The sequence below is a fragment of the Ranitomeya imitator genome, chromosome 5, assembly GCF_032444005.1.
Source record: "Ranitomeya imitator isolate aRanImi1 chromosome 5, aRanImi1.pri, whole genome shotgun sequence".
Lineage (NCBI taxonomy): Eukaryota > Metazoa > Chordata > Amphibia > Anura > Dendrobatidae > Ranitomeya > Ranitomeya imitator.
Window position 1 is genome coordinate 481,300,616 of NC_091286.1, and position 21,975 is coordinate 481,322,590.

At 44.5% G+C, this 21,975-nt stretch overlaps 1 protein-coding gene across 1 annotated transcript in view; it reads left to right on the plus strand.

Moving 5' to 3' along the window:
* Nucleotides 1-21,234, plus strand: part of WDR49 (WD repeat domain 49) — a 279,492-nt gene extending 258,258 nt beyond the window's left edge. The window contains exons 16-18 of the mRNA XM_069727387.1: nt 1,375-1,481; nt 3,987-4,133; nt 21,014-21,234. Of these exons, the coding sequence (XP_069583488.1) occupies nt 1,375-1,481; nt 3,987-4,133; nt 21,014-21,159 (400 nt within the window). The 3' untranslated portion in view covers nt 21,160-21,234. The remainder of the gene's footprint in view (nt 1-1,374; nt 1,482-3,986; nt 4,134-21,013) is intronic.
* The last annotated feature ends 741 nt before the right edge of the window (nt 21,235-21,975 follow it).

A 21,975-nucleotide genomic window follows, 5' to 3' on the forward strand; every position in this document is an offset into this window, starting at 1 on the left:
ATAGGCTTATATGGGTGCGAGTGAGCCGAGACTCGGCCGAGTGTCGGTGACAATCGCAGCATGCTGCGATTTCACTTGCACGTTGTAAACGGCCGAGATAAAAAACGCTGACGTGATCTGCCCCATAGATGAATACTGGTCCGAGTGCTATGTGATGTTTTATCGCATAGCATTCGTCCGTATTCATCGCTAGTGTTACCCCAGCCTAAAACTAAGCATACTTGCAAGAGAGATTGAAGTGTTGCAGATTTCAAACACTTACCGCAGGTCAGGTTATGCTGCATAAAATAAAATACAGTGGGCAGAAGATTTCTATAAACCCCATCCACTTTGCTGACACTATAAGACATTGTGTTTTTTTGCACAGTAAAAATAAGCAATGTCAAAAACTCACCAAAAATTCATTGTGGGAACTTAACCTTAGTGATCCCAAAAGTAACTTTTACGTTTGTGCCTTATTCATTATTCAATGTTCTCTTTTTATGCGAACTTTATTTGATTTTGTCTGTTTTTATCTGTTCTGCCTTATGAGTCTGGTTTTAGCCTAATTCAGCAGTTGCTTGTGACTTTGAAAAATGTGACAATTTTCTACTATTCTAGTAATTTTTATTTTTTCCAGCTGAAGACTAATATGTAACACTTTAAAGTTTAGTGTGACCTTTTGTTCTGAAATGGAGTGAAGAGAGTAAAAGACAAATAAAGAGCATTTTCATTTTGTGCGAAAATCATTAACTTGTGTGCACCAATTTAAAGAATTTGGTGTTAAAACCAACAGCCAACACCACAATACAAAAAACAAGTCACTTAAAAAAAATAAAAAAAAAATCAAATGAATAATCAGTCCCTAAGTGATTACTGCTATGAGGGTTGTAGTAGCAGCAAAATTATATGTTTACAAGTTTAGAAAAAAAACAGATAAACTTTAGCTACGAAATATTGACTTTATGTACTGTAGATCTTTTAGGTACTTGACAAAGGAAGATAACTCAAGGGCTTATACTTACTGGTAATTTTTTGGGATATTCCCATGTCGTTCAGCACTTATCTTCTTTTTTAAGTTTTATTTTTTTTAAAGACATTCTACTTTTTTTCCTGGAGCTGACACATTAGGATGGGAGGCACAAAATATGCCCTAGTGTACACTCTTACATTGGTATTATTCTATTCCTCAATGCAAGAAGATTACATTTTATTCATATGGGGTTCTTTTTAATAAGTGTAATTTTTATTATATTTTATAAAATGTTACAATCAGAAATAAGACAAAACAATCGCAATTTGGCTTAAATCCCAGTTGTTTCTTCTGGCATTTTACCCACATAAATGATTAACACATTTTGTATTAACTATTAATTTTTTTTAAAATTTATTTAGGAATAGTCCATGGGAAAACACAATCTTAGGTAAAAGCTACAGAAGAAATGGGTTAAAAGAAAAGTTACATTCAAACTTCATTGGGGATTCAGTCCAAAATGCAATTGGTAAGTGCACAGACATATTTGTTGTGATTGATCCATATGAAATTTATGATATGATCGTTTTACCGAAGCATCATAATCATAAATAATATATCACCAGTCACAATGTTACTTTAAGAAAGTTTTTTGATTTGTGACAATGGAAACTGTTCATTAAACTTGCAAGGTATCTTGAAGCATGATGTAAAACATTGCTTACAAATATAGTGCTGTGATTAGCAAGCCAAAATATGAAGGTGACACACATTATGAATATTAATGTGACTGCCATCAGTATTCAACTGTAAATCATATGAGAAACTAAAATTTCAATATTCTAAACCCAATGATTTAGTTTGTTATTCTGACAACTTTATATAAGGTAATAAAATAAAATATTTAGCACTGTTGATAGTTCAGCAATAGACTTGTGCAACAAGATTTTCACCACCCTATTCCCGTGGCCACGTCTTTAGTCCAGGACCAGAAAACTGTGAAGATCCTACTATCCATATCATCCCAGGGCCTCTTCTGAGTAATAAGCCCATTTGTAGGCATTAAGTTGCATTATGCACATTTTGCATTACAGGGGCCTGCTAGTCAGAAAAAGTTTTGAGATGTCACAAGGTCCACCCTGCTTTGGTTTAGCTGCCAGGACACCATGAACCTTCTACGACATACCGCATCCTAGGGCTTCTTCTGATTACTATTTCAATTTGTAGTCATTACGATGCATCATTACACACATTATACTGAGGGCTGAACATCAGAATAGGTTCTGAGATGTTGCAGGCAGTAGGAGGCTCACAATGGTCAGGGTCCTGTAAAACTTTTTGATCAAATCTAAGCAATGACTTATGTTAATAATTGGTTAGTTATATTAGTTAAGGGGAGCATTTATATCATTGTCTTGATAATACAAATCCAGAAGTTATAAATTAAGGTTGTCTTTGGTGTGGTTGAGTTTAGAGATGGACGAACCCGAACAGATAAGTTCAGCACCTGTTCTGAATTGATCCAGGTACTGTGCTAGTATCCGAACCCAAACTTTTTGTAACTGTTCGGCCGAACCCGCCAGACCTGAAAATCGAGGTGTCCGCACATCTCACCTGGATTTGGAACCAAGCACGTTAATAATGTTACAGATTTGAAATCCTATTGGGGCACCTATATAAGTGTGCTGTAGTATAGAACAGGTCAAATAAGGTCCGTGAAACTAAAGCTGGTGATCTGATTATGACATCCTTTAATTTTGCTTTTCAAAGGAATTGTAATGGAGTGTGGCTTTCCAAAAATGCAACATTTGAAGGATTATCAAATGACAGAAGTATATGGGATAGAACTAGAGCACTAGAGCATGTGATGGGTAAAAGATAGTCAGCATTTCCCATCACAGCTGCTACTATGTAGACAGTCTTGAATTGAACAAAAGTAAATCCCCAGACAAGCAATGCCACCCAAACTAAATCATATAAATCATAAATTAGGTATCATATGGGCATTGAGATATAGGACTGCTGAATACTGGAGTTCAGCGCCTGAAGGGTCAGGACATATAAGGAGGGAGGGCGCACACAGAACTATAAGGTACAGAAAAGATTCTTTATTGGATCAAAATACAACAATGATAAAAACACTTTAAAAAACACAAAGCAAGCCCAAATGCTCAGTGGTGAGACAAAAAATATTGTGGCACCACAGCTGAACAATAGTACTATAGCAGCAGAGAGATGTTGTGCATAAATATAATTACATAAACACATCAAAAATAGGCCTGTTTAAACCAAATTGCTTAGAAACTGCACAGTGCATAAGGCTACCGCAGTGGACAAACAAACAAGGTATTAACTAACATAGCATATAGTGCTGCAATTATATATAAATAATGATGGTTTACCTGTAAACAGCAATGGTGCCACAACCCCTTGGTGCGTTTCGTCAGGCAAAGGCACGCTCCCGAATGTGATGCACACTGGATGCATATATGACGCACACTGTATTCAAATGACTCAAAGTGTATGTATATAAAATGAATATTGGCCACAGCAAATTTGTGCATGAATATTAATCAAATACTAAAGATGTCCGGACCCTTTTTTTTGTAGTTTGCATTCATTTTTTTTAAGATCTTCAGAATAGGTTTTTCTCTTTCCTCCATATGCAGTTGCAGTTCATAATACAACAGTATGCCACCAAATATCCGCATGGCACCACTGGTCTTATGTGGCAGGGTGGCATAAAGTCCCCCCAAGTGCTAAGGCCTGAATGTGAGGAGTTTTCCTCACTCCCCTATAGTTGTACTGCAGATTGTTGTGAAACAAGAGATATGCTTTGTATTTTCTACATTTTCAATTGTAACTTTACCTGATAGAATTCATAATCTTTCCATTTGAGTAGAATAAATTGAATGCACATCTTTCATGTGGCTGTGCTATTTTGTAGATTGAATGTTTGCAGTAGTGATTAATACGAAGCTTGGTAAAACTCTACAAACTAAGTTTAATGACTGTTCTATGTGACTCATGGCAGGTACCTTCAGCTTGTTAAACATCAGTTCTCTGCGGGAAACTGCTGAAATGAGCAAACCTGATTTTTTTGTAAATCCTGACAAATACTTTGGAGAGAAGGTAGAAGAAAAAACTACTAATATTGTACAATCTCCCACCTTCACGGAAAGTAAGTAATCAGAACATGGCCACAATACATTACAATTACATTACCAGTAAAAGTTTGGACACAGCTGTTTATGCATTGGTTTTCCCTGTTCTTATTGGAATGTCCACATTGTAGATTCAGACTGATGGCAGCAAAACTATAAATGGGAACATATGGAAACAAGAAACATGGAGACTAGTGTGAAACAAACCAGAATATGTGATAAACCTTATATTCTTCAAACTAGCCCCATTTTGCATATTTGCTGCTGGTGAAGATAAGATCAAATAGAATGGAAAATGTAAATATGCCAGTTCTGAACCAAAAAGACAGGAACAAGGACAAAATCAGAGTTCCAAGTGTATTACAGAAATATTAGTTCAAAGTTCAGGAGGTCAGAGAGCATTGGCAGATGTAGAGAGAGATTTGGCAGATTAAGGCTTAAATCTAAAAGCGCTATCAGGGGTAAACAGAAGATTGATAAGGAACCACAGGAACCAAGCCAGGTCAGAAATATTGCAGTCAATCCTTAGGTTTTTGGTCACCAAAGTAATGGTATACACAATAACTGTGAATGCCAAAATGAGTAAGCGGGATTAAATAGAGGACTTTGAACTTGAACGTTCATTAGATACCAACCTTGCCTTCTCACTCGACTGCTGATCTGCACTTGTGATTGGCTTTCCCTCTCAATGTAATCTTGATCTACCTTCCTGATAGGCTGCTCAGCAGAGCTTTCCCTGGAACTTGTAGCATTGCCAATCATACAGGCTTGATGGTGCACATTTCCCACCACGGTCAGGGATGGAGTGATCACATCTGATATTGGTGACCAGCAGGGAAGTTAGGAAAGTTCAGTATGTTTGCCTTACAGGCATAAGGTAAAGCAAAATACTGGGTTGTCACAAAAATGAACCCCTTCATGACATGCATGTGCCATACTCAGCATGTGATGAGTGTGTGTCACAGCTAGGACCTGCCTCTAAGACTCTCAGGTGGAGAAGAGCTGCGCTAGCATTTGTTAAAATGTATATCACTGTCAAACTCTGACAGTAGCACTGCATACTCGCCGGCAAGTAATCCATAAGATATATCTATCCGAAAATAGAATCAATAAAAACTTTGTCTCGCCTCGCAAAAAAATTAGCCATCACACAGCTCCATTGATCATGAAAAAATGTATGGGTCTCGGAAAATGGCAACCCAACCCCACAATTTTTATTTTGCAAATTCTTTTATTTCACCAATAAAATGATACAAAAACTGCACATCGCGTTGATGTTCTGAATCATATTGCAAGGTCATTTTTACTACAACATGTACCCTGTAAAAACAATTACCAAATAACAATGACATAATTGTGGGGGGTTTTCATAATTTCTCCCCATTAGCAATTTTTTTTCCCGTTCACAGTACACTATGTGGTAAAATGAACAGTGTCAATCAAAGTACAACTTGTCCCGCAAAAAACAAGCCCTCCTATGTCTATGTGGGCAAAAAATAAAAGAGCTCTGAGAAGAAGTGGAGGAAAAAATGAAGATGCAAATATGGAAATTGGCCATGTTGTGAAGCAATTAAACTAAGTAAGGACAGTAAATCCTCAATTATTGAAAACACAAATCTTTATTAAAACATATTAAATAAAGCCACAAATTGCATTTCTCCATAGATAAACATATAATAGTCATAAAAGGCACAAGAAATAACACTACGCAAAATGTTTATTAACCCCTTTCTGCCATTAGACGTACTATTCCGTCCATGTGGGGTGGGCTTTACTTCCCAAGGACGGAATAGTACGTCATAGGCGATCGGCCGCGCTCCCGGGGGGAGCGCGGCCGGTCGCGGCCGGGTATCAGCTGCTTATCGCAGCTGACATCCGGCACTATGTGCCAGGAGCCGTCACGGACTGCCCCCGGCACATTAACCCCCGGCACACCGCGATCAAACATGATCGCGATGTGCCGGCGGTGCAGGGAAGCATCGCGCAGGGAGGGGGCTCCCTGCGTGCTTCCCTGAGACCCCCGCAGCAACGCGGTGTGATCGCATTGCTCCGGGGGTCTCCTACCTTCCTCCCTGCAGCAAATCCCGGATTCAAGATGGCCGCGGATCCGGGTCCTGCAGGGAGGGAGGTGGCTGCAGCGCTGTTTGACAGATCGGTGATCTGTCAGAGTGCTGTGCAAACTGGCAGATCACCGATCTGTATTGTCCCCCCCTGGGACAAAGTAAAAAAGTAAAAAAAAAATTTTTACAAGTGTGTAAAAAAAAAAAAATCCTAAATAATGAAAAAAAATATTATTCCCATAAATACATTTCTTTATCTAAATAAAAAAACCAAAACAATAAAAGTATACATATTTAGTATCACCGCGTCCGTAACGACCCGACCTATAAAACTGGCCCACTAGTTAACCCCTTCAGTAAACACCGTAAGAAAAAAAAAAAAAAACGAGGCAAAAAACAACGCTTTATTATCATACCGCCAAACAAAAAGTGGAATAACACGCGATGAAAAAGACAGATATAAATAACCATGGTACCACTGAAAACGTCATCTTGTCCCGCAAAAAACGTGCTGCCATGCAGCAACATCAGCAAAAAAATAAAAAAGTTATAGTCCTCAGAATAAAGCGATGCAAAAATACTTATTTTTTTCTATAAAATAGTTTTTATCGTATAAAAGCGCCAAAACATAAAAAAAATGATATAAATGAGGTGTCGCTGTAATCGTACTGACCCGAAGAATAAAACTGCTTTATCAATTTTACCAAACGTGGAACGGTATAAACTCCTCCCCCAAAAGAAATTCATGAATAGCTGGTTTTTGCTAATTCTGCCTCACAAAAATCGGAATAAAAAGCGATCAAAAAATGTCACGTGCCCGAAAGTGTTACCAATAAAAACGTCAACTCGTCCCGCAAAAAACAAGACCTTACATGACTCTGTGGACTCAAATATGGAAAAATTATAGCTCTCAAAATGTGGTAACGCAAAAAATATTTTTTGCAATAAAAAGCGTCTTTCAGTGAGTGACGGCTGCCAATCATAAAAATCCACTAAAAAACCCGCTATAAAAGTAAATCAAACCCCCCTTAATTACCCCCTTAGTTAGGAAAAAATAAAAAAAAATTAAAAAATTTGTTTATTTCCATTTTCCCACTAGGGTTAGGGCTAGGGCTAGGGTTAGGGCTAGGGTTAGGGTTAGGGTTAGGGTTAGGGCTAGGGTTAGGGCTAGGGTTAGGGTTAGGGTTAGGGTTAGGACTAGGGCTAGGGTTACGGCTAGGGTTAGGGCTAGGGTTAGGGCTAGGGTTAGGGCTAGGGTTATGGTTAGGGCTAGGGTTAAGGCTACAGTTAGGGTAAAGGCTACAGTTAGGGTTAAGGCTACAGTTAGGGTTAAGGCTACAGTTAGGGTTAAGGCTACAGTTAGGGTTGGGGCTAAAGTTAGGGTTAGGGTTTGGATTACATTTGCAGTTGGGAATAGGGTTGGGATTAGGGTTAGGGGTGTGTCTGGGATAGAGGTGTGGTTAGGGTTACCATTGGAATTAGGGTTAGGGGTGTGTTTGGATTAGGATTTCAGTTATAATTGGGGGGTTTCCACTGTTTAGACACATCAGGGGCTCTCCAAACGCGACATGGCGTCCGATCTCAATTCCAGCCAATTCTGCGTTGAAAAAGTAAAACAGTGCTCCTTCCCTTCCGAGCTCTCCCGTGTGCCCAAACAGGAGTTTACCCCAACATATGGGGTATCAGCGTACTCAGGACAAATTGGACAACACGTTTTGGGGTTCAATTTCTCCTGTTACCCTTGGGAAAATACAAAACTGGGGGCTAAAAAATAAGTTTTGTGGGAAAAAAAAGATTTTTTAATTTTCACGGCTCTGCGTTATAAACTGTAGTGAAACACTTGGGGGCTCAAGGTTCTCACAACACATCTAGATAAGTTCGTGGGGGGGTCTAGTTTCCAATATGGGGTCACTTGTGGGGGGTTTCTACTGTTTAGGTACATTAGGGGCTCTGCAAATGCAATGTGACGCCTGCAGACCATTCCATCTAAGTCTGCATTCCAAATGGCGCTCCTTCCCTTCCGAGCCCTCCCATGCGCCCAAACGGTGGTTCCCCCCCACATATGGGGTATCAGCGCACTCAGGACAAATTGCACAACAAATTTTGGGGTCCAATCTCTCCTGTTACCCTCGAGAAAATACAAAACTGGGGGCTAAAATATAATTTTGGGGGGAATTTTTTTTTTTTCACGGCTCTGCGTTAGAAACTGTAGTGAAACACTTGGGGGCTCAAAGTTCTCACAACACATCTAGATAAGTTCCTTGGGGGGTCTAGTTTCCAATATGGGGTCACTTGTGGGGGGTTTCTACTGTTTAGGTACATTAGGGGCTCTGCAAACGCAATGTGACGCCTGCAGACCATTCCATCTAAGTCTGTATTTCAAATGGCGCTCCTTCCCATGCGCCCAAACGGTGGTTCCCCCCCACATATGGGGTATCAGCGCACTCAGGACAAATTTCACAACAAATTTTGGGGTCCAATTTCTCCTGTTACCCTCGGGAAAATACAAAACTGGGGGCTAAAAAATAATATTTGTGGGAAAAAATTTTTGTTTTATTTTTACGGCTCTGCATTATAAACTTCTGTGAAGCTCTTGGTGGGTCAAAGTGCTCACCACACATCTAGATAAGTTCCTTAGGGGGTCTACTTTCCAAAATGGTGTCACTTGTGGGGGGTTTCAATATTTAGGCACATCAGTGGCTCTCCAAACGCAACATGGCGTCTCATCTCAATTCCTGTGAATTTTGCATTGAAAAGTCAAACGGCGTTCCTTCCCTTCCGAGCTCTCCCATGCACCCAAACAGTGGTTTACCCCCACATTTGGGGTATCAGCGTACTCAGGACAAATTGTACAACAACTTTTTGGTTCCAATTTCTTCTCTTACCATTGGGAAAATAAAAAATTGGGGGCGAAAATATCATTTTTTTTTCACAAAAATTATTTTTTATTTTTACGGTTCTGCATTATAAACTTCTGTGAAGCACTTGGTGGGTCAAAGTGCTCACCACACCTCTAGATAAGTTCCTTAGGGGGTCTACTTTCCAAAATGGTGTCACTTGTGGGGGGTTTCGATGTTTAGGCACATCAGTGGCTCTTCAAATGCAACATGGCGTCCCATCTCAATTCCTATCAATTTTGCATTGAAAGGTCAAACGGCGCTTCTTCCCTTCCGAGGTCTCCCATGCGCCCAAACAGTGGTTTACCCCCACATATGGGGTATCAGAGTACTCAGGACAAATTGTGCAACAACTGTTTGGTTCCAATTTCTTCTCTTACCATTGGGAAAATAAAAAATTGGGGGCGAAAAATAATTTTTGTGAAAAAAAAATATTTTTTATTTTTACGGTTCTGCATTATAAACTTCTGTGAAGCACTTGGTGGGTCAAAGTGCTCACCACACCTCTAGATAAGTTCCTTAGGGGGTCTACTTTCCAAAATGGTGTCACTTGTGGGGGGTTTCAATGTTTAGGCACATCAGTGGCTCTCCAAACGCAACATGGCGTCCCATCTCAATTCCAGTCAATTTTGCATTAAAAAGTCAAATGGCGCTCCTTCGCTTCCAAGCTCTGTCATGCGCCCAAACAGTGGTTTACCTCCACTTATGGGGTATCGGCGTACTCAGGACAAATTGTACAACAAGGTTTGGGGTCCATTTTCTCCTGTAACTCTTGGCAAAATAAAACAAATTGGAGCTGAACTAAATTTTTTGTGAAAAAAAGTTAAATGTTAATTTTTATTTAAACATTCCAAAAATTCCTGTGAAACACCTGAAGGGTCAATAAACTTCTTGAATGTGGTTTTGAGAACCTTCAGGGGTGCAGCTTTTAGAATGGTGTCACACTTGGGTATTTTCTTTCATATAGACCCCTCAAAATGACTTCAAATGAGATGTGGTCCCTAAAATAAAATGGTGTTGTAAAAATGAGAAATTGCTGGTCAAATTTTAACCCTTATAACTCCCTAACAAAAAAAAATTTTGGTTCCAAAATTGTGCTGATGTAAAGTAGACATGTGGGAAATGTTACTTATTAAGTATTTTGTGTGACATATCTCTGCGATTTAATTGCATAAAAATTCAAATTTGGAAAATTGCAAAATTTTCAAAATTTACGCCATGTTTCCATTTTTTTCACAAATAAACGCAGGTAATATCAAAGAAATTTTAACACTATCATGAAGTACAATATGTCACGAGAAAACAATGTCAGAATCACCGGGATCCGTTGAAGCGTTCCAGAGTTATAACCTCATAAAGGGACAGTGGTCAGAATTGTAAAAATTGGCCCGGTCCATAACGTGCAAACCACCCTTGGGGGTAAAGGGGTTAATGTACTGGCTCAGAGGCTGGACATACTATATAGGGTATAGATATTAGGGAGACTCAATGTTTTCTGTCTTCACCCTATTTACATGTACAATTTTTCTTGACAAGCTACGGAGGTTGGCACCCTATTAATATGACTACAATAATACCCTCGCTACATGATGGCTAAGGCTGGTTTCACACTTGCGTACGGGAGGGCTGCGGATGGCAGCGTACTTCCTCCCTTCTTCCTCCTTGAAATCCTGCCTATGCTCTGCCTACTACTCCTTTCATCCTGTGTTGCCCTGCATACCTATCTTTAACATTAGGTATGCAGGCTAGGCGAATGTTGCATTTTGTTGCGGTCGGAGCAGCGTCAAAACGGCGCATGCGAAGGCATTCGCATACATTCGCCTGACCTGCGTACCCAATGTTAAAGATAGGTACGCAGGGCAACGCAGGACGCAAGGAGTAGTAGGTGGAGCGTAGGCAGGGTTTCAGGGAGGAAGAAGGGAGGAAGTACGCTGCCATCCGCAGCCATCCCGTACGCTAGTCTGAAACCTAGTGGCGTATCTAGGGGGGGGGCAGCCGGGGCATGTGCCCCAGGTGCAGCCGGCAGGGGGGCGCAGTTGGGCCGCCTAATGTGGCGGTCCACAGCGTCTCCCCGGCGGATGCATTCTACCGCCCCCGGTCTGGGAGTCAGCTGTTCTCTGTGCCGACTGTCAAGCTGACAGCCGGCACAGAGAAACTGCAGAGCGCCGACTCCCAACAGGTGCGGAGGTGGAGGGGGCCCCCTGCAGGGTGGCTGTGGCAGGCAGGGAGAAATCCCTGCAGCTCCGCTGCCTACAAGAGAAAATAGCAGCGGAGCTGCAGCGATCTGTCTTCCTGCTTCCTGCCAGGCTTGCCCGCGCTTCCTCTCACACAAATGCGCCGTTGGATGACGTCATCATTCAGTGGCCGGCTGTGTCAGAGGAAGGCAATGGAGATGCTGCGACAGAGCATGAGGAGAGGTGAGAGGGGTGTGTGTGTGTGTGTGTGTGCACACACGCATGCATGCGTAAGTGTGTGTTGCGCGCTGCAGGGGAATGTGCAGAGAAGTAAATGGTGTGTGTGTGTAGGGGGAGGAGAGGGCAATGATGGGGATGGTGGTGGAGGAGGAAATGATGGAAGTGGTGGAATGGGCAAGGATGGGGATGGTGGTGGAATGGGCAAGGATGGGGATGGTGGTGGAGGTGGAAATGATGGAAGTGGTGGAATGGGCAAGGATAGGGATGGTGGTGGAATGGGCAAGGATGGGGATGGTGGTGGAGGAGGAAATGATGGAAGTGGTGGAATGGGCAAAGATGGGGATGTTGGTGGAGGAGGAAATGATGGAAGTGGTGGAATGGGCAAGGATGGGGATGGTGGTGGAGGAGGAAATGATGGAAGTGGTGGAATGGGCAAGGATGGGGATCGTGGTGGAGGAGGAAATGATGGAAGTGGTGGAATGGGCAAGGATGGGGATGGTGGGGGAGGAGGAAATGATGGAAGTGGTGGAATGGGCAAGGATGGGGATGGTGGGGGAGGAGGAAATGATGGAAGTGGTGGAATAGGCAAGGATGGGGATGGTGGAGGAGGAGGAAATGATGGATGTGGTGGAAAGGGCAATGAGGGATTGCTGGGGAGGAAATGCTGGAGGTGGTGAAATGGGCAATGATGGGCATGACGGAGAAGGCAATGATGGAGGTGGTGAAGAGAGCAACGATGGGGTGGGGTAGAGGACAATAATATGTGTGGGGACAATTTGAGTGGGGATAGGGGGATTTATTATGTGTGGGGAGAATTTGGGGATGGGGGGTGAGATTTGTAGTGGGGATGGGGGATTTAATGTGTGTGGGATACTTGAGGACACAAAATGAAGAGCAATGGGGGGCATATATGAGGAAACAGTACAGGGGAATTGGGGGCATGTATGAGGAAACAGTATGGGGGAATGGGGGGCATGTATGAGGAAACAGTATGGGGGAATTGGGGGCATGTTTGAGGAAACAGTATGGGTGAATTGGGGGCATGTATGAGGAAACAGTATGAGGGAATGGGGGGCATGTATTAGGAAACAATATGGGAGAATGAGGGCACAGTATGAAGAGCGATGTGAAAAATGTATGTGGACAGAGTACGGGTAGTGAGGGTGATGGGATGTGTGCAGACACAGTATGGGGAGTTAGGTAAGCAGGCAGTATAGAAAGTGAGGGGGTAAATATGGGGAGACAATATGGTGAACAGGAGGGATGTGAGAGGAGACAGTATAAGGAGGGAGGGGAATAGTGTGAGGAGACAGTATGGGGGGACAAAAGTGAGTGGGCACAGAATAGAAACTGAATAGTGGGGGTGTAGCATGGAGGGACAGTGTGAGGTCACAGCCGGGGGGGACAGTATAAGAGGAAGGGGGAGTTTGATGATAGAGTGCAGTATAAATACTGGGCCCTATAGGGGGAACACAGTATGAGAGGACAATGTGAAGAGAGGACTGGTATGGAAATGAGAGGTCAGTGTGAAGAGCATGAACCATAAGAGGGACAGTGTGGGGGTCATATTTTGTGCAGACAATATAGTGAGGGGCAATTTTTTATTCAGGAGCATTTTAATGACACTTGTATCTTTAAGGGCATCATGTGGAGATTTTCTGCAAAAGAACAGAGAAGATGGAAATCTGCAGAGACGGCTGTGGATGAGAAAACTTATCATGGGGTCTGGACAAGATGAAGAAAAGAAAGAGATCGGCTCCAGAGACGACGTCATCTATAAGGTACCTGAATGTAAATGTTAACTAATTCTCATGTTTTTATTTATGTTAGGAGCTGTTAGGGGTCGAGTTCCCGCTTCTGCACAGGGGGAATCTCGAGCCACCTCCGCTGCGGTCTCTCATTCTTATCCGGCCGCAGTGGAGTCTGCTCAGCAAAGACGTCGTTCCCAGCGTCTTGCTCATTCTCACTCTGTTCTGAGAGTTACTGCTGCTTCTCCAGTCTCTGCCATTAAAGTCAGTGCTGGTCAGCAGCGAGCGGACTTCTCTGGGACTAAGTCCTTGTCTGCACGTACTGAGCATGCCCAGGGTAAGATCTCCCGTTGGAGATCGAGGGTCATGTGCTCAGGCTCTGCAGCACATTCCATTGGTCCTCTTGGCAGGTCTTGGAAGGGCAAAAGTGCTGTAGCCACTTCCTGTGCTGCAACTATATAGGCTGCGCATGACCGCACGACCATGCGCTAGTATTGTCTTACAATTGCTAATGTGTGTATGTTGTGAGTGCAAGTCGTCCTTGGATACCTCTACCCTATTGAATGTCTGTTCGCGGAAGGTGTATGGTTGCTATCTAGCGCCCGACTTATCCTACAGCACGAATCACACATTACAGCGTCCAGTTGCTGTGACCGCCAGTACGGCGCCGTGCACTTCCTCTGTGCTTTCCTTACCCAAGCCTGGGTGGTTAGTGGCGTTCGTCAGTGCGGCACCACATGCACTCTTGTGCCTTAATATTGTTATTCTGTTTCCTTATACACCCACTTGCGGTGTTGTGCCAGCAAGGGTCTAATCGGACTTCAATCCTAGTTGGGGTTGAGTTCGGTGACTACTTGCTCGCGCTTTAGGTGCGGTACCGCGGTCCTGTGACTTAACAGGATTGCTTCTTTCACGCTGGGTGAGGTTTAACCCACGCGTGTATACTTTAGTGTACCGCCATATAGTCTGCAAATTGCTAGCAGCAGGTTTTCACCTGCACGGTGGACCCCGGACTGCGAACGCATCTATATCATCTGTCTTGGTGCGTTCCGCCAGTCCTAACATAATACTAGCGCCAGGGTCTGGCTAGTGAAATGGCGGACGACCAGCGTTTACAGAGGTACATCCAGCAGCTGGAGGGAAGGTTGGCGGCTCTTGAGCGTACAACCTCAGCTGTGGATGTCACTGCTGTAGCTGTGCAGGCTGCAAGTGTAGCCGCAGCCAGTTTGTCCGCTGCCACCCCTGCTCCGACTTTATCCCGTCTCCCGCTTCCTGACAAGTTTGCTGGCGACAGTAAACATTCTCGCGGATTCGTGAGCCAGTGCTCTATACATCTTGAGCTCCTGGCGTCACGTTTTCCTACGGAGCGGACGAGAGTGGGATTTATCCTATCTCTCTTGTCAGGCAGGGCGTTGGAGTGGGCAACGCCACTCTGGGAGCGAGATGATCGTGTGGTACAGAGTGCTCCTCTCTTGTTGGACACTCTGAAGCAGGTCTTTTTAGGGCCTCGGGTTACCCACGACACTGCACTCCAATTGTTGTCTATTACACAGGGTACGTCCGTGGTCAGCCAGTTTGCCATCCAGTTCCGGACTCTAGCTTCAGAGTTAGAGTGGCCAGACAAAGTTCTTATTCCGGTGTTCTGGAGGGGACTGGCAGACCATGTGAAGGACGCCTTGGCCACTAGGGAGATACCGGCCACACTGGAGGAACTTATCTCTGTGTCTACCGCATCGACCTCCGTTTTCACGAGCGGAGGTTCGAGCGGACCCAGTGTAGGCAGAGGTTTCGGCTGGCTCCAACTTTCGCCAGACCTCTGGAATCCCCTGTCTTGGCGTCGGATTCCCATGAGGCCATGGAGGTTTCTCGAGCGGGAATTAAATCTCTAGCCGCTCGAGTACCCGTGGTTTGTAATAACTGTCAACAACATGGACATTACGCCAATAAATGTCCGCAACGGTCGGGAAACGATCGCGTCTAGTAACCATTGGGGGAGGTTCACTAGACACAGCAGCATTCTCCTCCAAACTATCCTTTAAAGGGACAATCCTGTTAGGCTCCTCCACTCTAACAGTCGAGCTTTGTGTGGATTCAGGAGCAGAGGGAAACTTCATGTCCTCTGCTTTTGCTACACGTCATGCTATACCACTAGTCATGCTCGCCAAACCAATAACGGTTAGAGTTGTGAATGGGGCGACACTCCCACTGCAAATCACACACCAGACAGTTCCGTTCTCGCTGTCCATATCTCCTTCCCACCAGGAGATTATTTCCCTTCTTGTCCTTCCTGAGGGAATGGATGAGATTTTACTGGGAATACCCTGGCTCCGTTACCACTCCCCACATATTGAGTGGTCCTCAGGGAGAATATTGGGTTGGAGTAAGTCTTGTTTGGGCAGGTGTGTGAGTGAGTGTGTACAGGTCTCTACTACCGAGGTACCCGCAGATCTTTCATCACTTCCCAGGTATTATTGGTGTTATGCAGACGTGTTCTCTAAAAAGGCTGCTGAGACTCTACCGCCCCATCGCCCTTACGACTGTCCTATCGACCTCTTGCCTGGAGCCGAACCTCCTCGGGGAAGGGTATATCCCCTCTCTCTCCCTGAGACGGAGGCTATGTCTCAATACATTCAGGAGAATTTGGCAAGAGGGTTTATAAGGAAGTCAGTGTCTCCGGCAGGGGCGGGATTCTTCTTCGTGCAAAAGAAGAACGGGGAGTTACGTCCTTGCATCGATTACAGGGGTCTCAATGCTATCACTATTAAGAACAAATACCCATTGCCCCTGATATCGGAGCTCTTTGACAGATTAAGGGGAGCTAAAATATTCACCAAATTAGATCTGCGGGGTGCCTACAATCTGATTCGCATCCGTGAGGGGGACGAGTGGAAAACGGCTTTCAATACCAGGGATGGGCACTATGAGTACCTGGTGATGCCTTTCGGGCTCTGTAATGCCCCAGCCGTTTTTCAGGACTTTGTCAACGATATCTTCCGGGATATGCTTTCTACCTCGGTCGTAGTCTATCTGGATGATATTCTCATCTTCTCTCCAGATATTGACTCCCACCGGAGAGATGTTGGCAGAGTCTTCGAACTCTTACGGGCGAATTCCTTATATGCAAAGTTGGAGAAGTGTGTGTTTGAGCAGGAGTCCTTGCCTTTCCTGGGCTATATCATCTCGGCCCAGGGATTGGCTATGGATCCTGCCAAACTACAAGCAGTGATGGACTGGCAGGAACCCCATTCTCTTAAAGCGGTGCAGCGCTTTATGGGGTTCATAAATTACTATCGCCAGTTCATTCCCCACTTCTCAACTTTGGTAGCTCCCTTGGTATCCCTCACCAAGAAGGGAGCGAATCCCAAATCGTGGTCCGAAGGGGTCTCCAAGGCCTTCACTTCTATAAAGTCCCATTTTGCCAGCGCTCCCATCTTACATCGTCCCGATGTGGGTAAGCCATTCCTTTTGGAAGTGGATGCCTCATCCGTTGGTGCTGGAGCAGTCCTCTATCAAAAGGATGCTCAGCGTCGGAAGCACCCATGCTTCTTTTTCTCAAAGACCTTCACACCAGCGGAGAGAAATTACTCCATCGGGGATAGGGAGTTGCTGGCAATGAAGTTGGCCTTTTCGGAGTGGAGACATCTCTTGGAAGGTGCTCAGTTCCCTTTCCAAGTTTTCACGGATCACAAGAATTTGGTATATTTACAAACAGCCCAGCGGCTGAATTCTCGTCAGGCCAGATGGTCCTTGTTTTTCTCCCGGTTCCACTTTACCCTATATTATCTCGCCGGGGAGAAGAACATTCGTGCTGACGCTCTCTCTCGCTCCTTCGTGTCAGCTGAGGAGGAGGAGGACGAGCCTCGGCTCATTGTCCCTTCGGAGAGCCTGAGAACTGTAGCTCCGGTTTCGCTAGAGTCTGTGCCTCCGGGCAAGACTTTTGTTCCCATCAATTTGCGTCCGGAGGTTCTCTCTTGGGCTCATTCGTCCAGAGTGGGTGGACACTTTGGGGCAAAAAGGACATCTGAGTTACTGGCGAGAATGTACTGGTGGCCACATATGGTTCGTGACGTCGGAGACTATGTTCAGGCATGTGTCTCTTGTGCCAAGAATAAGTCTTCCCGACAACGGCCAGCTGGTTTGTTATACCCTCTGCCGGTGGCAGACAGGCCCTGGGAGATGGTCGGGATGGATTTTGATGTGGGTCTGCCCAAGTCTCGTGGCTGTACCATTATTTGGGTAATCACCGACCATTTTTCTAAAATGGTGCATTTGGTGCCACTTCCCCGGTTACCTTCTGCACGGGCCTTGGCAGCGTTGTTTGTCAAACACATCTTTCGTCTTCACGGTATGCCAGACAAAATTGTCAGTGACCGAGGTCCCCAGTTTGCGTCTCGGTTCTGGAGAGAGCTTTGTCGTCTTCTCAGTATCGAGTTGAATCTCTCTTCGGCTTATCCCGAGACAAATGGGTTGGTAGAGAGAGCCAACCAGACTTTGGTCACATATCTGTGACATTTTGTTTCTGCTAAGCAGGATGACTGGGCATCTTTGCTACCGTGGGCGGAGTTTGCTCTTAACAATGCTGTCGCTGATTCCACTGGACAGACTCCATTCCTCCTTAACCATGGTCAGCACCCGCGGGTACCTGTGCCCATGCCCGTGTCTTCCGCCGATTCCAGGGTGGCAGACTGGGCTGTGGAGGCACGGGACATATGGGATCGCACTCAGGATGCCATTCAGGCTTCCAAGGAGAGAATGAGGTCCTCCGCCGACGCACATCGGCGCCCCGCTCCAACCTTTGCTCCTGGCGACTTAGTGTGGCTCTTCGCCCGTAACATCAGGCTGCGAGTTGAGTCTACCAAATTTGCACCTCGCTACTTAGGTCCTTTTAAGGTCCTCGAACAGGTTAATCCTGTGGTTTACCGTTTGGCCCTTCCTCCACGCCTAGGTATCACCGACACCTTTCATGTGTCCCTCCTTAAGCCCGTCTACATGTCCCGGTTTTCTGAGTCATCTACTGGGACGTCGGGTTCGTCTACGGACGATTACGAGGTGAACGCTATCTTGGGGTACAAGGTGGTTCGTGGCAAAAAATTTTATTTGGTGGACTGGAGGGGTTACGGTCCTGAGGATAGATCCCGGGAGCCTGCTGAGCACATTCGGGCTCCGCAGCTCATTGCTGCCTTCGAACGTAGCGAGGCCCAAGGAGGGGGGGGGGCCTAGGAGGGGGGGTAATGTTAGGGGTCGAGTTCCCGCTTCTGCACAGGGGGAATCTCGAGCCACCTCCGCTGCGGTCTCCCATTCTTATCCGGCCGCAGTGGAGTCTGCTCAGCAAAGACGTCGGTCCCAGCGTCTTGCTCATTCTCACTCTGTTCTGAGAGTTACTGCTGCTTCTCCAGTCTCTGCCATTAAAGTCAGTGCTGGTCAGCAGCGAGCGGACTTCTCTGGGACTAAGTCCTTGTCTGCACGTACTGAGCATGCCCAGGGTAAGATCTCCCGTTGGAGATCGAGGGTCATGTGCTCAGGCTCTGCAGCACATTCCATTGGTCCTCTTGGCAGGTCTTGGAAGGGCAAAAGTGCTGTAGCCACTTCCTGTGCTGCAACTATATAGGCTGCGCATGACCGCACGGCCATGCGCTAGTATTGTCTTACAATTGCTAATGTGTGTATGTTGTGAGTGCAAGTCGTCCTTGGATACCCCTGCCCTATTGAATGTCTGTTCGCGGAAGGTGTATGGTTGCTATCTAGCGCCCGACTTATCCTACAGCACGAATCACACATTACAGCGTCCAGTTGCTGTGACCGCCAGTACGGCGCCGTGCACTTCCTCTGTGCTTTCCTTACCCAAGCCTGGGTGGTTAGTGGCATTCGTCAGTGCGGCACCGCATGCACTCTTGTGCCTTAATATTGTTATTCTGTTTCCTTATACACCCAGTTGCGGTGTTGTGCCAGCAAGGGTCTAATCGAACTTCAATCCTAGTTGGGGTTGAGTTCGCTGACTACTTGCTCGCGCTTTAGGTGCGGTACCGCGGTCCTGTGACTTAACAGGATTGCTTCTTTCACACTGGGTGAGGTTTAACCCACGCGTGTATACTTTAGTGTACCGCCATATAGTCTGCAAATTGCTAGCAGCAGGTTTTCACCTGCACGGTGGACCCCGGACTGCGAACGCATCTATATCATCTGTCTTGGTGCGTTCCGCCAGTCCTAACAGGAGCTTTAAACGGAATGTCCAGGTTTGTAATGAGTCTGCAGTTATTCTTTGTGACTGCAGATTTCTGAATTCTCACAGTGCGCCCTGCACACTGTCAGGATTCTCTCATGCTGGCGATTTAGATACATGCGGTCACATGCTGACTAGACATGTGTGGCCTCACTCATTGAACTGAGCGAGGCTGGGCACGTCTAGTCATAATGTGTTCAGAAGTATACAAATCGCATGCTTGTGCTGACATGACTGTCCACAGGCAAGGGAGAATCCTAAAAGTGTGCAGTGCATTCGTTGTGAGAATTCAGAAGCCTGCGATGTCAGGATTCAGCTCTGCAAGTTCCAGTAGTCGACACATGGACACGTCACTTATATGCGACTTTCATACTTGTGGTCCTGTGACAACGAGCTTCTCTTCTGCTTCTCTCAGTTTTTCACTGATCATTGAAACCAAAATGAATTCTTGCCCCGGGTGCCGGAAACCCTAGATACACCTCTGCTGAAACCAGCCTTACCTCATACATTCCCTGGTCCACCCTAATCCTAAAAATTATACCAGTAATATTGTATGTACTATACAGATAACATAACTAAAAGATCCTATAGTAAAGTATATTGCAAAAGGTATTACTAACAGTGAACCTTCTTATAGGGAAGCTTACTATAATATAAAAGACAATTTCCATCCACTTTTTAAAAAAAATAATGCTGATGATGATTGAACACATAATATCTCATTCGTCTTCAGAGACATGTGTATAACATTTTTCACAACATGCTCTCGAGTCCCGAATCATTTCCACCAGCCAGCCCAATGACTGATGTGCCCATCTGTGACATTCAAAAATGGAGACACATAGAGAATTAAGAACTACCTGCTTAATCAACATAAGTATATCCCAACATAGTATGAAATACCAAAATGAGATATTGTGAGGATCTTCCAAGGATCTACCCTATTCTATCCCCATTTAATGCCACGATTTTACAACAATAGTGGAGTGGATTTACCAACAGGGGTGTTGAAACTTGATTCCAGTAACAATATACTAGGAAAGAAGAAAATACATTGCCTCTTTGCATTTGGAGAAGGTTAAAACTGTATTTAATTTTAAGAGAGGAGAGTCACAAAGGTATCATACTTTACATTGTGAAAAACGAATAGAGATGATAAGGGTTCAGGTTTAAATGCCGTACTTATCTCTACTTGTTATTACAACAAACTGAAAATCCACCTTGTATATGTATGGCAAATACATACTAATGAGAATTATTGTCTTACTAAAAGGAAAATCTTGAAGATTAGAGTTTTTTTTCTAATATACTCTGAAATGTGTGCGGGGAAAAAGGAAGCAGAAACCCGCTAATGGCATGCACTGTATTTACTGAAACAAGTTCCTCACTTTGGATTGCTTGTACCCTTGGTCATATGAAAATGTCACCTTGTCTGTGATAAGAGATAGGATAATAATGTGAAACTGGGTCAGTTTAGCAGTCATTGGTGTTAATAAAGTCTTTTTGGGCTCTTGCCAGTCGCATGAATAATGTAAATGTGATTCTATCACTATTGTAGCCCTGAAAGCCGTGTTTGATGAGGGAAGCCTCTTCCCAAGAGAAATATTGCAACGTGAGCGAGAAGCAAAACAAGTAAATGAGAAAATGTTTCAAGAATGCAAGATAAAGAGAAACAAGAGACCCACAAGGATAATAGAAAAGTAGCTCATTCTAGAGGGTGAACTGAGCCCTTGACAACTATGTGTTCTTGTACTGTATATTAAACATGTATCTGTGTACAATCACTTGTCATGTCTGTCATTCTGTTCACTTAAAGCCACTGTTGACTAACCAAGTAGGTAAATGTCATAAGTCCTAATATTAAGTTACTCACACAACACAATCTGAGTGACCCAGAGACAGAGTGTGCTGACCAGGCAGTTACAACGAAAGCAGTCTACAATTACCCCTGTCTACACACTCGCTTTCATATGCAAGCACTCTACAAGTAAAGCTCTGTTCACCCTGTCGTTGCAGTTTAGGTTGGAGCGTTATATAAGTATATACACCCTACATACAATATATCTCCATACAGTCATGCATTCCTTATTGACTGTATATACTGTATATACAGTTAGGTTCAGAAATATTTGGCCAGTGACCGAGTCTTCGTGATTTGGGCTCTGAAGGCCACTATGTTTGATATAAAATGAAACTGAGATGCAATTGAAGTGCAGACTTTCAGGTTTAATTAAAGTGGTTGGACAAAAATGCGAAACCTTTAGAAATTGCAGCCATTCTCTACAAAGCTTCCTGATTTCAGAGGCTCAAAAGTAATTGGACAAAATTATATTAACTTTGCCATAAATAAAATATTCATTTTTTGTACTTTGAAGAGCATAATTAGCAGGCAATGATTGCTTAATGTCTGGAAATCATGAACATCACCAAACACTGCTTTTCCTCCTTTGTGATCCTTTACCAGGCCTTTACTGTTGTTGCTTGTTTGTGGGTCTGGGGATTAACTCGGCCATTGCAGAA